General features: G+C 44.1%; 1 protein-coding gene across 4 annotated transcripts in view; it reads left to right on the top strand.

Moving 5' to 3' along the window:
* Window positions 1-14,666, top strand: part of Pkig (cAMP-dependent protein kinase inhibitor gamma) — a 64,944-nt gene extending 50,278 nt beyond the window's left edge. For all 4 annotated transcript variants that reach the window (XM_051186742.1, XM_051186751.1, XM_051186736.1 and 1 more), the window contains 2 exons: window positions 9,711-9,884; window positions 13,998-14,666. In XM_051186742.1, coding sequence (XP_051042699.1) covers window positions 9,734-9,884; window positions 13,998-14,077 — 231 coding nt within the window. In that variant the 5' untranslated portion in view covers window positions 9,711-9,733 and the 3' untranslated portion in view covers window positions 14,078-14,666. The remainder of the gene's footprint in view (window positions 1-9,710; window positions 9,885-13,997) is intronic.
* Window positions 14,667-14,905: the final 239 nt, after the last annotated feature.

Here is a 14,905-nt window from a genome sequence, read left to right as displayed (position 1 = left end):
GATTGCAGTCTGATGTCACCACATCTGGCCATCTACCTTTTTCTTTTTCAGTTTAATCCCAAAGCCGCTTCCCTGACCTTACCTTTAACTGAACCGTGTGTACAGCGGGGGACTCTCTCCTCTCCTTGCACACGCACTCAGTGCCTTTTCTTGTGTTGGATTGTAACTGTCTCGTCTCCGGTGTGTGCCCCACACCTGGGAAAGTGCCTGGCAGGTCGGTGGTGTGAAGTAAACAATGAAATGTCCAGGCTAGACGAGACTTAGCTGTCACACTCTATTATTTGAATGGTGATGGGGGGTGGGGAAGGAGTCTAGAAGAGTAGGGTCTGGGAGTCTTGCCTCCAGTATGAGGAGGGCTGTGAGGGTGGAGTCAGACCTTTACTGCTGTTGTGGCCTTTGCTCCTTCCACTCTGGGGTCTATATACTGTATACTGTATACTATATACTATATACTGTATACTATATACTGTATACTGTATACTATATACTGTATACTATATACTATATACTGTATACTATATACTATATACTGTATACTGTATACTATATACTATATACTATATACTATATACTATATACTATATACTGTATACTATATACTATATACTATATACTGTATACTATATACTATATACTATATACTGTATACTGTATACTATATACTATATACTATATACTGTATACTGTATACTGTATACTATATACTATATACTGTATACTGTATACTATATACTGTATACTGTATACTATATACTATATACTGTATACTGTATACTATATACTATATACTGTATACTGTATACTGTATACTGTATACTGTATACTATATACTATATACTGTATACTGTATACTGTATACTGTATACTATATACTATATACTGTATACTATATACTATATACTGTATACTATATACTATATACTGTATACTATATACTATATACTATATACTGTATACTATATACTATATACTATATACTATATACTATATACTGTATACTATATACTGTATACTATATACTATATACTATATACTGTATACTGTATACTGTATACTATATACTATATACTGTATACTGTATACTATATACTGTATACTGTATACTATATACTGTATACTATATACTGTATACTGTATACTATATACTGTATACTATATACTATATACTGTATACTATATACTGTATACTATATACTGTATACTATATACTGTATACTATATACTGTATACTATATACTGTATACTATATACTGTATACTGTATACTATATACTGTATACTGTATACTATATACTGTATACTGTATACTATATACTGTATACTATATACTGTATACTATATACTATATACTGTATACTATATACTGTATACTGTATACTATATACTATATACTGTATACTATATACTGTATACTGTATACTATATACTGTATACTGTATACTATATACTGTATACTATATACTATATACTATATACTGTATACTATATACTGTATACTGTATACTATATACTATATACTGTATACTATATACTGTATACTGTATACTGTATACTGTATACTATATACTATATACTATATACTATATACTGTATACTGTATACTATATACTATATACTATATACTGTATACTGTATACTATATACTGTATACTATATACTGTATACTATATACTGTATACTGTATACTATATACTATATACTGTATACTGTATACTATATACTATATACTGTATACTGTATACTATATACTGTATACTGTATACTATATACTATATACTGTATACTGTATACTATATACTATATACTGTATACTGTATACTGTATACTGTATACTGTATACTATATACTATATACTGTATACTGTATACTGTATACTGTATACTATATACTATATACTGTATACTATATACTATATACTGTATACTATATACTATATACTGTATACTATATACTATATACTATATACTGTATACTATATACTATATACTATATACTATATACTGTATACTATATACTGTATACTATATACTATATACTATATACTGTATACTGTATACTGTATACTATATACTATATACTGTATACTGTATACTATATACTGTATACTGTATACTATATACTGTATACTATATACTGTATACTGTATACTATATACTGTATACTATATACTATATACTGTATACTATATACTGTATACTATATACTGTATACTATATACTGTATACTATATACTGTATACTATATACTGTATACTATATACTGTATACTGTATACTATATACTGTATACTGTATACTATATACTGTATACTGTATACTATATACTGTATACTATATACTGTATACTATATACTATATACTGTATACTATATACTGTATACTGTATACTATATACTATATACTGTATACTATATACTGTATACTGTATACTATATACTGTATACTGTATACTATATACTGTATACTATATACTATATACTATATACTGTATACTATATACTGTATACTGTATACTATATACTATATACTGTATACTATATACTGTATACTGTATACTGTATACTATATACTATATACTATATACTGTATACTGTATACTATATACTATATACTATATACTGTATACTGTATACTATATACTGTATACTATATACTGTATACTATATACTGTATACTGTATACTATATACTATATACTGTATACTATATACTGTATACTGTATACTATATACTGTATACTGTATACTATATACTGTATACTATATACTATATACTGTATACTGTATACTATATACTATATACTGTATACTATATACTATATACTGTATACTGTATACTGTATACTATATACTGTATACTATATACTGTATACTATATACTGTATACTGTATACTATATACTATATACTATATATTATATACTGTATACTATATACTATATACTATATACTATATACTGTATACTATATACTATATACTGTATACTGTATACTGTATACTGTATACTATATACTGTATACTATATACTGTATACTGTATACTATATACTATATACTATATACTGTATACTATATACTATATACTATATACTGTATACTATATACTGTATACTATATACTATATACTGTATACTATATACTATATACTGTATACTGTATACTATATACTATATACTGTATACTATATACTATATACTGTATACTGTATACTATATACTATATACTGTATACTATATACTATATACTGTATACTGTATACTGTATACTATATACTATATACTGTATACTGTATACTGTATACTATATACTGTATACTATATACTGTATACTATATACTGTATACTGTATACTATATACTATATACTGTATACTATATACTATATACTATATACTGTATACTATATACTATATACTAAACTTGGCCAGTGAGCTAGGTCTTTCAAGTAAAATAGTACACATACTGGCCAGGATTGCCTACTGGTAGGATTCCTACTCCACCTTGCAGTGAGAGTACAGGAGAAGGAGGTGCAGGCTTTTGGCTTTTGGCGGCACCATCAGACAGAGTAAACAAAGGAGCGGGGTGAAATGTCAGAAGGGAAGCTTCTCTGATACTTCAGCTACGGTAGGACCCAGTAATGTTTTATTAATTGAGATACCTCTCATATCTCATGGAACTTTCCAGCCCTCGTAAGCTGGTATTCTCACTGCATCTTCACTTCAACCCAGGAACTTTGGAGTGTTTTGGCTAGTTCCTAGCCAGTATGGCCCAAGGGGTAAGTAGGGAAGCTGGCTGGACACATGCACTAGATGAGTTCCGCCACAGCACGCCTGCGCGTCTGACCTCACTGATGTCAGCAGGACCGCTCAGCAGGCAGAGCAGAAAGCTCTGTACCCAGCATTAGGACCTGTAGATTCTAGAACCTTGGGCAGATCACTCTCCTATTGTTATTACTCCTACTCATGATCAGGTCTTACTCTCTCACCCTGGCTGGTCTGGAATTCTCTGTGTAGACCAGGCTAGCCTCAGACTCCCAGAGAGCCACCTGCCTCTACCTGGGATAAGAGGAGTGTGCCACTGTGGCCCTCTAGCCTTCTCCTTTGAGCCTCAGTTTTTCCAGGCAGCTTTTCTAGATAGGCTCTGGAGTCCCCTCAGTTCGACTGTGCCATAAGCTTTTTGTTATTTGTTGAGCATGTACTATGGACCAGGCAGACCCTGTCATGATCCTGAGTGCATCAGACCTGTTGCTCTCTGGAAATCCATGATGGGCCAGGGTTAAGGGGAGAAAGCAACACAGATCCACATGTTGGTGACCATTTATTGACATACTTTCATGTCAGTATGTGTGACTGGATCACTGCATGTGCCTTATTTTATTTTTTTTAAGGTAGGGTCTTATGTGGCCCAGACAGGCTTTGACAAGCTTACTATATAGAATGGCCTTGAACTTCTGATCCTCCTGCCTCCATCTCCTAAGCAGACATGCACAGTCACACTCAGCTTTGCTTTACTCTATTTAGTCATGAGCCTGACTTTTTCTGAGTGTCCCTCATGCCAGCAGAGGATGAAGGACCTGAGGGTGAGCCAGAGGTAGGGGTAGGGGATGGATGAAAATGCCAAAAGGAAAGCTCTGTCATAGGCCAGCTTGTGTGGAAGAAGTCAGCTGAGGGCTATAGAGTTTTGTCTTGGGCAGCAGGTTATGGAGGTAGCTCCTTGCCCAGGAGAAAGAATAAATGAGAGGTCTGAGAAGGAACAGAATGATGCTGTTCCTACTGGTGTCACCCAGGTGTCTATCTCAGTGTGAGAGAGTCAATGCTGAGCAGGTGGATGGCCATGTCATGGGATGGAGAGATGTGCCGAGACGAGAGGAAATACAGAAGAGCGTGGATGACAGCATGGGAGCACCAGTAGTTGAGGTGCTTGCCTACAAGAATGAGAAAGAGCAAGCTGAGAGGTTGAAGGAAGTTGATCCGTTCCAACTTCAGTTTTCCTAATTTCCCCAGTGGAGTGTAGAGGAGCCCTGTGCACATGGTGCTAACAGTGGCCCAGCCTGGCTGCTCAGGAGTAGGACTCAGGCTATTAACAGTTCATTATCTGTTCAGTAAGTAAAGCACCCAGAGCATGCAGGCATGGGAAAAACCCTTCAGAGTACAATGGGAAACAGAAAAGAACATGCTTGGCCTGTGGGAGGGAGATTATAAAAGAATGGCCTGCAATCATTAACATCTTGATTGTGTATACATTGTACACTCACATGAAACATGGGGCTGAGGATGGTTCAGATGCAGGTATTTTATTTTAGCAGCACAAGATGGGTTGAAATGGGAACAAAAATAAAACAGCCTGTGGAGGAGAACTGGGCAGGACTTAGGACAGTGCAAAAGCACAGAGCCTTTGATGTGGCATTTCTGCTTTTAAGGAAACAGGCTCTGGGTCTTGGGGGTGGGGAGGAATTAAATTGGTCTGCAGCAGTGACCCAGCTGAGGGCTGGGAGGACTTTGGGTGTATTTTTAGTGTTTTGATATAATCGTTTTACAAGGTTTCAGGGCAATTTGGACTTCTTTCTAAGACATATGCCTGAATGAAGAAAAACAAGATGAAAAATAAAGTTTTGGCCAGACATGGTAGTTCAAGCCTGTAATCCTAGTATCTGGGAAGCTAGAGTGTCCGGAGCGGTCTTTGTGGGGCTGCAGTCAGAGCCAGCCGAGTGGCCCCAAGTCTGTACCTGAGTGGGAGAATGTGGATGAGGGAAAAGCTAGCTACAGACAATAAAGAAAAGACAGAGAGATAGACCAAAGGTCAATACTGAAATGCCACAAGTTTATTTTTCCTCACTCTTATATACCATAACCAAAAAGGGGAACATAGTATCATGTATATGGGACAAACAGACTTTTCTTCCTCACTTATTCTAAGGGTTCAGTTACTACACCTTAGCTCCAACTTCTTGTTCTTAGCTTCGAGGTCAGGAATAGCCACACCTCAGATTCAACTTCTCCTTCCTTAGCCTTGACTGTCAGATTCAGGTCTGTTGTTATTTAGACTAAGACAGCTGAAACATCCTTCTGTAGCCACACCTTTGACCTTTAGGTCTTGTGACTTACAGCTTTGAACTCTCTGCCCTTGTGTCAAGATGGAGTGTAGCTATCTTTATGGGCACCCACACTAGAGCGGGGGAGGGGGGGATTGCTGTGAGTTGGAGGCCCATCTGGGAGTTGGAGGCCCACCTGAGGTGTATAGTAAGTTCCAGCCCATCCTGGTCCACAGCATGAGACCCTTCAAAAGAAAAGAAAGGACACACAGCAAAATGGCTTAGTGGGCAAAATCTTTCACCACATTGACCTTCTGACCACCCAGAACCACGCAGGAAGAGAGCTCCACAAAGATGTCCTCTGACTGCCATATGGGCAGTGTGGCTCTCATACACCTGCGTGCGCGTGCATGCACATGTGCACACATACACACACACCATAATAATGATATAAAAAGTAAATGAAAATTTTGTTTACAAAAATTTTAAGGGACAAAGAAAAGAAGGGAAGGAGCTTGTTATGACACAGACATTTCTGGAAGGACCCAAGATTATTGTGCTTGGGGAGAGTGTCTGGGCCAGAGTGGATACCCCAGTTCTTGCATCTTTCCATTTGCACCTTGTGAGTTTATTTCTCTTGCATACAGATCTTAAAGTTTGATCATTTATGGGCTAGGGTTGTAGTTCATGCCTAACATGCAGAAGTCCTTTAGTCACATCTCCATCAGTAATAATAATGAATAAGAACATAACAATTTCCCTAATAAGAACATAACAGTTTCCCTAAAGAAAACTTAAAAAGTAAGTCAGGTGTGGTACACATCTGTAATCCCAGTAGTTGGGAAATAGAGGCAGGGAGATGAGAAATTTAAGGCCAGCTGTGGTTACATGGTGAATTCAAGGCCACTGTGGGCTGGCTACATGAGACCTTGTCTCAAAAGTGTAGAGAAAATATAAAGTACTTAAAGATCACTCATAATTTAAATATTTGTCTATGTGATTGTATGATTTTATTTTACTTAACAGTATACAGGAACATTTCCTCATGTTTGCTGAGACAGGATCTTGCTGTGTAGCCCAGGCTAGCTGGACCTGAAGATCATCCTCCCTTAGCCCCCTTAGCCTATGCCACTACAGGATGGAAAAGAGGAGAAAAGTGAGCTTGGGTTTTGTGTGTGAGCTGAGAACTCCCCAGAGCTGTCTTTGGATTCACTGTTCCCTGAGGCATGGGGACAGATGCTTTCCAGGACTGGGTTTGGGGCTTGGCAGTGATCTTTCTCTGTGCCAACAGCATCAGCTTTCTGTCTGTGTGGCTTGTAGGGTCAGAGCCCCAGGGAGTGTGTCCCAGAGAGAGGCTGGCACTTCATTTCAGCAGGTAACTCCATCTGCTGGTGTCAGATCCTGAAGCTAGGCAAAAACAGTGCAGCGCTCTGGCAGGTGGAGCCTCCCCCCCCCCCCCCCCCCCGCAGTCCCTGGAGTCATTCTGTCATCCCATAGATATGCAGCAGGAGGAGAGAATGGGTGGGTGGGTGGATGGATGAAAAGCAATGTGATCCAGGTCTATTTATAGAGCGAGCACTCCTCTGTAGCAGGTGCAGCATCTTGGAAGGAAGGAGGGAAGCAACAGAGCAGGTTGGCTCAGTTGCCAAGCTCAGGCCTTTCAGTCTGGTGCATTGAAAATCCAGACACAAATCCCTCTTTTCATGGAGGAAACTGGCTGCAACAGATGGTGTGGGCTGCCCAGGGTTTAACCCATCTCATAGGCAGCCCACGTGGGGAAACATCTGAGCCTAGGAGCCACATGGATCTGCCCGAGACCTTTCCAAGTCAGGTTATAAAGCCACACACAGTGCTTATTTACTGGGTGGGGTCGTTGAGAGTGGTGGATGTAAAACGTGCCCTGGTGGTGTCCTGTCACTCTTTACACTGGTGGCATTGTCATCTGTTCTTGTCACTACAGTGTCATCACCACTGCAATGAGCCATTTACTGGGACTGGGGCTTTGAACAGTTTCCCTAGAGGAAAGGGGGGGCAGAGTGACTAGCAAGCAGAAGGAGCCACCTCCAGGAATTCCTTTAGCCCAGGCCCTCCCCACAGCTAAGAAATCTAGACGAGGTGTGCCATCTGCTGGATGCTGGGGGGACTGCACAGAATTAGTATGTAATCCCCCCTGACCCCAACCTTCATTTTACAGGTGCGGAAACTGGCCTTTGCGCCAAAGAATAGACTGTGATGTATAGCATGTACATATGATGAATAATAACAGTCCCTAAATAATCATGGTGTCCCCTCCTTACATCCATGGTTCTTTTTGCTTTAGAGTGTTGTCCACCACAGGGCTGTAGTGTTCCTAATTTCACACCTTTGTACCCACTCCAGCCTCCTCCGTGTGCCTGCCCCGCTTTTCCCACTGGAGGGCTCATGGGAAATGAAGCCAGCCAGAAAACTATTAACAGTTGCTTTCCACCCATCCGGTATCCCAAAATGCTCCTCTGTGGGTCCTATTTCAGTAGTCATGCCTCTGTCCACCTCCTGATGCATGTCAGAAACCAAATTCAGCCAGATATGCCCACATTCTTGTTCCACAGGTTGTGTCTAGAATCCATGTCTGTGCCTGCTTGGTCCCTCTGCCTTCTCACACCTGACCTCCCAGAAGCCTCCTTACTCACTCCCATACAGGCCCTGCTCTACATGGGCATTGGATTGCCTTTGAAATGTACAGCTTGTCCTCAGGACCTTACCTAAAACCCTCCAGGATGTTCTCGGTGTCACTGTCCCCTCCCGCAAGACCTCTTTGCTTTTCCACATTACCCCTTTGTTCTTCCTTAGAGTCTTGGGGCTTGCTGTTCTTTTTTCTTAGGACACTCTTTGCCTCTCGTTACTCCTCCTCCCCCTTGACAGTCATGGTACCCTGATGGAGTATCGCCCTTGAAGCCCTGGCTACATGGTCATGACCTAAGCAATGGCAGCTGAAGGCAGTGAACTTTCAGCCCTGAGAGGTGGAAACAGGCTTGCTTGTTCTTTTCTCCCTCTGTAGATGGTGCCAGGCTCATGACACGCTAAGTGTGGAAGTGCTGGTCATCAGATTTACCTCGAATGAAGACTGAATGCATGTTCTTTTTAAAGATATTTTTACCTCTCTCTCTCTCTCTCTCTCTCTCTCTCTCTCTCTCTCTCTCTCTCTCTCTGTGTGTGTGTGTGTGTGTGTGTGTGTGTGTGTGTGTAAAGGTGTGTAGGCCAGAGGACAATTTACAGGAGTCAGTTCTCTCTCTACCTCGTGGTTTCCGGGGATTGGACTCAGGTCATCAGGTGTGGTGACAAGCTCCTTTATCCACCGAGCCATCTTTCTGCCCCTCGCACATGTTCTGTCTTTTCTTTTTTTCTTTAATAAAACAAGGTTTCTCTACATAGCCCTGGCCATTCTGGAACTCACTCTGTAGACCAGGCTAGCTTAGAGCTCACAGAGATCTTGCCTCTGCCTCCCAAGTGCTGGGATTATAGTCATGCACCGTCACCCGACTCCATGCTGTTTGTTGTATAAGATGTAGACAGTATTCTAACTGGGGTTGCAGTGGCTTTGGTTGCTTTTTCCCGTGCTTTCTGCTCAGTTCCAGTGGAAAAGGCAGTTGTGTCATTTTGTCAGAATATTATCACCTCACTTCTGCTCTCCTGCTCTTGTCCCCACAGGCCTGAGGAGCGATGCGACAGGCATGATGGAGGTCGAGTCCTCCTACTCGGACTTCATCTCTTGTGACCGAACAGGCCGTCGGAATGCAGTCCCCGATATCCAGGGTGACTCAGAGGCCGTGAGCGTGCGGAAGCTAGCTGGAGACATGGGCGAGCTGGCACTTGAGGGGGCAGGTCAGAGCCAATGCCGAGCATCCCGGTGGGCAGGTGGGGAGGTGCTCTGCTAGCTCTTGCTAGTCTTCAGGTCCCACACTTCTCAGAGAAGTGTATTTAAATTGGGCTGGCCATGATCAGTGGCAGAGCCCAGCCAGTGTCTAGGTTGGAGAATGCCAGCATCTTGGTGGTCCTGGGGGCATTTAGGACCAAGCATTTAGGACACTTCCCTTCTCTTGCCCCCACTCCACCAACAAGCCCTGTCAGATCTCTGTGTATGTCCTGACTCCCTCTGCCTCATCTCGCCATCCCCATAGCTACCATGTTACCTGCTGTTCACTAGGAGTCCCTGCCCTTCTTGCACAGGAGACAGCAGGATTCGATAGCCATCCAGTCCTGTCAGGCTACTGCCCCAGACTCCCTGGTAACATCTCAGAGCCAAGATACTCTCCAGTGCTCCCCAGAAGTCATGCGCTGGCCTTGGGCTGTGCTCATGCCTTGTTACCCACCCCTCCCCCACTCACCCTTGTCAGTTGTGTCAAGGTGCTAGGGCTTCCTCGTCAGGGCCTTTACTTCACTGTTGCCCATCTAGAAATCCCCTCAATGGAGCTAGAGCCACTTGCTGTCCCTTTACCCTCAGGTGCAACCTAGCAGGCTCCTCTGAGAGCTAACGTGCTGCCCCAGCCATATTACCCTCAAAGGTCTCATTTCTGTGACTTTGCTCTCCAGGAGAGAGGGGCCTCTGTTCTTCCTGCATGTGGCAGGCAGTTGGTGACCACAGGCTGAATGGCCCAATGAAGGGATCAAAAGGAACCACCCAGTAGTGCCTGGGACAGCCCTGCCTCTTCTCCCTCTGTTCTGCAGATAGCTATAGACCCCTCCTTCCCTGCTGCAGGCCCCGAGGCCATGCTTGCCATACATACCACTTCCCAAGTACATTGTGGTTTCCTCCCGTGTCCGTCCAGGAGCAGCCCCGTCCTTGCAGGACCCTGACAGTGTCTTTGTCTGGGTGGCCCCAGTCTGGAGTTCTTGATCCTCAATGCCCAGAAGTGACTTAGGGGGACAGAACAGAGAAGATGTTGGGGGCAGGGACCCAGCTTTTCATGTGGTAGGTCAACTGAGGCCAAGAGAAATTGGGAATTTCCTAGGTTCACCCTTCAAACAACTAAAGTTAGTATGACATTCTCCGTGCCTTGAGAGAGTGCCCTGCCTCTTTCCCCTCAGAACCTCAGCCAGTTTTCCTGTACCAGGCCCTAGCCTCTCTTGTCTGCTTCCTCCTTTCTGCTCGGGTGTGGACACCTCCATAACGCTCGTGCCACATCCCTCCGCAGCTTCAGCTCTCACGGCCCACTTTTTGCTCTCTTCCAGCCAGAGTAACGTCAGAAGCTGTCGTGGGCTTCTTCAGCAACTTCATGGTCCACACGTGGTGGTTGCTTCTCACTGTGGTATCTTTTATGCTGAGGCTTTCCCTGACCACAGCTGGTCTCTAGCAAGCAGGGGCGCCCCTTTCTCCCTTTGTCTCCATGGTCCTGTAATCACACCCCCCCCCTTCCCGCTCTGAGCTGAGCTGTTCCCGCCCAGGCTGTCTCGTGTCCTCTGTGACTAGCAGAGTTTGGCACGTGACAGGCTCTTACTCAGTGGCTGCTCACTGCCTAGCTGAATGAGCAGTGTCCAGCTGGCACACTTGGCACACTGCCAAGGGTTTCTTCAAGGCTTCTCTGCTCCCTTCAGCTCTAATCGGCTTTGTTTGCTGCCTTTCACCCTCCTTGGCCATCAGAGCTGCTGATCCCCTCGTGCAGACCCTCACAACACTGGTTGCCCTAACTGTGAGTCTGTGTGGTATCTGAGTCCTCCCAATTCATGATGTTTGCTAGCCACCATGACTGATATCTAAAAAGGAGACATGAAGACAGACCAGTGCTCGCTGCCGGGGATAGGAGCGCCTTTATAGAGTTGGGGCAATGTGACCAGCTATGAGAAACCTCTGTGAGGAGGTCTCAAAATAAAATGTCTCCAGGCATTTCTGAGCCAAGCAGACTCACAGAGACAGAGGACAGAGCCTTAAATGCTACCCCTGAGATTCTGACCCAGTAGACCAAGGGCCTCAGAATTTTTCACTTGCAACTTGCAAGAGCTGATGCACACAACCTGAGTAGGACAGGACCACATTCCTCAAAGGCTTAAGAGGTTCTAGCTATGTGGCCTCCCCAAGCCTGTGGCCTGCTCGATGTGTCAGCACTCTCCAGTGTGCTGTGTACAAATTTGTCTGTCCCTAGTGTCTTCTCAGACAAGGAGCAAATGTTGCTTTTCTTTGCCTAAGAGGAAGAGGAACCACAGGCTAGCCATGGAGACCACTGACCTTGGGTAGCACAGTTTCTTTCTTCCCTGGGGCTGATAGGAGGGAACCTTCTCCCCAGCTAGGGGAGCTGGGGCTGGCACAGAGGTGGTGTGATTGTTAGAGAGGACTTAGGGTCACATCCTATGCTCCAATTGGCCAGGTTCAGATGTCAGTCTTGAATATGCCAATTATAGGAACCAAATTAGGAGCTGGAGTGGTGGCTCAGTGGTTAAGACCACTTGCTGCTTGTATAAAGGACCCAAGTTTGGCTCCCAGCACCCACGTAACTGCTCACAACTATATGTAGCTCCAGTTCCAGGAGATCCAGTGCCCTCTTCTGGCTTCCAAAGATACCATGCATGCATGTGGTACATGTACATGAAAGCAAAACACACACATAAATGCAGGCAAAACACTCATATATGCAAAATAAAAGTATATATAAAAAATTAAAGAGCCAAAGAACAGGAAAAGGCAATTTATTCAGCATGGCCACTTTGGGAGGAGGGACATCAGGTGACCCTTTCAAGTTCATCTTTGGGACTCTGTCACGAGGGCAGGTTCAAGTAGAGGCCAGAGCTGTGCATAGCTAAGCAGTCCAGTATAAGGTGTGGTTCTGCCCATCATGGATCCTTCACTGTTTAGGGTCCGCTGTCCTTAGGATTTGACAAGTTGCAGAGCCCTTTCTAGGAGAAAAGCCCCTCTGGTTGGCTTGGGCTTTAGGCTTTCCTTCAGCAGATCCTGGGGCATACCTCATTTCTTGAGATCTATTGGTTCCATAGTTTGACAACCTAGGTGAGGGTCACAGTCTGTTTAGAAAGTCTTTGTCCCTGACAGGCTGGTTACTGCAAAGTGACTTGCCTGCAGTCTCTAGCAACGGAGTAACAGAGCAGAGACCATATGGAGTTCAAAGGGTCAAAGCTAATTTGCTCAAAGTGCAAATGTTACCTTGGTTGCAGTCATGGGTGTTAAGCCTCCAGAGGCCCAGAAGAACCTTGTGGAATAGAGCCTTGGTTCAGTCACCATCCTCAGAGGAGGTAGTTTCATGTTGGGCAGGCTCAAATTGGCACATACTTGAGCCACAGTGCCAAGCTCTGTCCACACTATTTACTTGCATTAGCATTTACGGCCCAAGACTGCCATGTGGGGCCAGCCTGCCAATAAGCTGGGTACACTGCCATCAGGTAGGTGAGGCAGAAGCTGCTGGCCCTGTCTCCCATTGGGGCTTGAGGAAGTGGAGAGTGAGGAGACCCAGGTCACCCAGGGACTTGAGAGCAGGCCAGGTTGCTCTTCTCAGTCCACTGCTGTCCATCACCTCAGCCCAGCCCAGGTTTCTGGCTGGAGGCTGGCAGTGGTGGGCTGAGTCAGGCCGTCCATATGTGCATCCTCTATTTGGGGTGTGCAGGCCATAGTGGGCACTCCTGAGCTGGACTGATTGAGTCTGCTATACTGTTCTCAATGAAATTCCTATTTACTAAGCACACACTTCTTGCTGGGAACTTTCCTGTCACAGTTCATTCACCACCAGAGAGCACATGCTCATCTCATGCTTTTAGCACCTGTCCATAACCCTGACCTTAACTGGCCTTTACTATACTAGCATCCCTGCCAGCCTTTCCATGGTATGAGTGAGACACGAGACAGCAGGCTAACGCCTCTCTGGCCTTGTTCACCCCGCCCCAGCACTTAGCCTGCTCCAGATGCTGACCACAGTGAGCAGTTTGGCTGGATCTACCAGACCGCCTGTGCTTCAGTGTGTAAATGTGTCTAAAATGTACATCTCCTCTCCCCTGCAGAGGGACAGGCAGAGGGAAGTACTCCAGACAAGGAGGCCAGCAGCCAGCCTGAGAGCAGTGATTCGAACACTTCGTCTTGAGTCTGGCCTTGATCCTCGAGGCTACAAGAGAGTCCTGCTGCCCTCTGATGGTTGGGAGTAGTCCTTCTGGGAAGGGAGCCCTGGCACAACCCAGCAGCCTCTTCTCTGAGCCCATATCCCAGGCCAGCCAGGCCTCTGTGGCCCCTACTCCAGCAAAGTCCTCTGTCCATACCACAGGCTCCACCGTCCCTCCACCTCCCCATGGTGCCCAGGTACACCATCACCACGGGATGTTATTTATTCAGCTAGGCGGGGCTCGAGCCAGGGACTGTCCCCACACCATTCGTCCCTCCAGCCTACGCCAGAAAGCTCTTCCTAACCCTTTTTTAAAGCCTCTTTTACATTTTTTAAAAACATAACTTTTTTCAGTAGAGAAGGGGGAGCTGACAATCACTTGTTTTCTGTTTTGGTTTTGGTTTGTTTTAAGCTTAGTTCTGATGTTCTATGCAGCTCTAAGTTCCCCTGTGGAGCCTCACAGATCCAGGTGTAGGGAAAGGATTTGGACTCAAAACTAACTGACCAATTCTTTGCCCTTTGTACCAAGAGAGTGTACCAAGAGGTCCCAGGAAATAAATAATGATGATTTGTGTGACTGCCTTAAGATTCTTTCTTTTAACCACAGGTGCACAGTTGGGCTTGCACCCCCACATCTCAGCCAGCAGGGCTCCGCTACTGCCCTGTCCTGTAGTGACCGGTACAACCCTCACTTGGCATCCGATGAGCCTTTCCTCACCCCATCCTCACACAGCCTGAAAGGGGCCTGTGACATGGCTCAGTGTGTAAAGGAACTTGCTGCCAAGCCTCACAACCTGAGTTCAGCCCCTGGGA

Source organism: Phodopus roborovskii, unplaced genomic scaffold (assembly GCF_943737965.1).
Source record: "Phodopus roborovskii unplaced genomic scaffold, PHOROB, whole genome shotgun sequence".
Classification (NCBI taxonomy): Eukaryota; Metazoa; Chordata; class Mammalia; order Rodentia; family Cricetidae; genus Phodopus; species Phodopus roborovskii.
The sequence above is the reverse complement of the archived record's forward strand: the minus strand, read 5'-3'. Positions and strand labels throughout refer to the sequence as shown.